The sequence below is a fragment of the Pelodiscus sinensis genome, chromosome 1, assembly GCF_052426305.1.
Source record: "Pelodiscus sinensis isolate ZL-2025 chromosome 1, ASM5242630v1, whole genome shotgun sequence".
NCBI lineage: Eukaryota > Metazoa > Chordata > Testudines > Trionychidae > Pelodiscus > Pelodiscus sinensis.
In genome coordinates, this window is record NC_143052.1 from 356715911 (window position 1) to 356718186 (window position 2276).

At 50.9% G+C, this 2276-nt stretch overlaps 1 protein-coding gene across 1 annotated transcript; it reads right to left on the reverse strand.

The window, feature by feature from the left end:
* Positions 1-509: 509 nt before the first annotated feature.
* LOC102449304 (olfactory receptor 52E4-like) lies at positions 510-1526 on the reverse strand. Its single transcript, XM_075939343.2, has one exon. The coding sequence runs from the start codon at positions 1524-1526 to the stop codon at positions 510-512; it is 1017 nt and encodes a 338-aa protein (XP_075795458.2).
* Between the last annotated feature and the right edge of the window lie 750 nt (positions 1527-2276).

Below are 2276 nucleotides of genomic sequence, written 5' to 3' on the forward strand. Positions count from 1 at the left end.
AGGGCAGGAGAGGAGACAGTGACAGAGGCAGGGCCTTAGACAAAAAGGCCACCAGCCAGTGGGACATGTAGGGAAGACATGGACCAGGGCAGAGCCATGGCAGAGTTATGGAAGAGAAGAGGCTGGGCCTAAGGGCTTTGGTTACCAGCAACAGGGAGTGCGGCAGCCTTAAGAGTTGATGAGTTTCTCTTGCTGCCACAGAACAGTGTGGCCAGGAACAGATTTGATGTCTCCTTGGCCGTTCTGTAAGGGTATGTCTATACTAGCCCCCTAGTTCGAACTACCTGCTATTCCTCCTGGAATGCGGTTTAACAGGTAGTTCGAACTAGGGCTTTACTTCGAACTAGTGGGTCCCTGCCACATGTAGACGTGGGCAGTTAGTCCCGACTTGTAAATTTCAAAAATGGCAACCAGTCGGGATATTTAATTCCCAGGCTTGATTTGCAACTTCAAATGCCTACATTAGCCTCCCTAATTTGAACTAGGGGGCTAGTGTAGACAAACCCTAACTAGGGAAGTGGGCCCAGCACCCTGACAGCCCTCAACTCTTCCTGAGAGCCACAGCACCAGGAGAAAACTTTTCCCCCACAATGAGTGAAGAGCCGGAGCAGTCTGTGACGGATCTGCTTGGTCTTCACCCCGTAGATGATGGGGTTCAGTGTGGGGGGCAGCAGGAGGTACAGGTTGGCACTGAGAATATGAAAATACAGGGGCATGTTCTCGCCAAAACGGGAAGTGAGCGAGGTAAAGAGACGTGGGATGTAAAAGGCTAAGATGGCGCACAGATGGGTGATGCATGTCCCAAAAGTCTTGAGCCGGGCATCCTTTGTGGGGAGGCGGAAGATGGCTCGGAGGATGTGTGTATAGGACAGAGCAATAAAAACTGCATCCAGACCAGTCACACAGAATACCACAAAGAGGCCGTAGTAGCTACTAATGCGGATGTCGGCACAGGCCAGTTTCACCACAGCCATGTGTTCGCAGTGCGTGTGGGGGATGATGTTTGTTCTGCAATATGGCCACTGTCTGGCCAGCAGGAGATAGGGCAGGACGATTATGCCCCCACGGAGCAGCATGGCCAGAGCGAGTGTGGCCACCACACGGTTTGTGAGGATGGTGGAATGTCTCAGGGGGTGGCAGATGGCCACGTAGCGATCATACGCCATGGCCACGAAGAGCCCCGACTCAGTCATGAAGAAGCCATGAATGACATACAGCTGGGTGAGACAGGCGCTGAAATCAATCTCCCTGGACTTGAACCAGAAGATGCTCAGCGTTTTGGGCAGGATGGATGTCACCAGGACCAGGTCGGTGACGGCCAGCATGCAGAGGAAATAGTACATGGGCTCATGGAGTCTTGGCTCTGTCTTCACAATGTATAGGATGGCGACGTTCCCCAAGATGGCTACGATATACATGGCGCAGAAGGGGATGGAGATCCAGACATGGGCTGCCTCCAGGCCAGGGATGCCCAGCAGGATGAAGGTGGAGGGGTTGGTGAATTCGGTTGCATTAGAATCTGACATGGAGTAGACAAGAAGTCGGTGAACTCTGCAGTAGGTGGGTATCTCCTGCCTATACAGCAACTTGTACCTGAGTTCTAGGATGATGGTCGCAGTACCAATGCCTGGGAGGAGAGACAGCGGTAATATGAGATTTTACACGTGCTACTAGAGGCTGTTCTCATCCATTAAGCGGGCTGATCGCTCATCACACACCGAAATACAATATGAGATATAGGGATTCCCCTATTCACTCCGTTGCTCCAAATCTACATGCAACAACATGCTCTGGGTATGTCCTCAATATTGGCCACACACGTTTGACAATAAAGGGCAGAGCAGAGAGCAAGGGGGTTGACAAGTCTGCCAATGAGACTGGCGGAGGCCACCATGTGCAGACAGACAGAAATGTCTGGGACTGTTTAGTCTGGGGAGTAGACAAAGGGGCAAATCTGGGAAAACAAAAAATGGAAGCGATCACATTGGAATGGGCAAATAGAGAACCCCTCCTCACCTGTGGCATCTATAGATAGGGCTTCCAAAGGGCCGAGTCCCCAAACAAAGGATCAGGAAAAAAAGGACGAGGAGGAAAAATGTAGAAAGAAAAACGGGAAAGAAACGTGGAAGTTCTGTCAGAATTAGTTTATGAGATGATTGCAAAAGATTCCCTAGTCAATGACGGGGAACAAACGTGGCTCAAAACCCATCCATTTGCTAAGGAAGAGCATCAATTCATGGGGAAATAGGAATATGTGTATCAATGGGGGTGGGAGG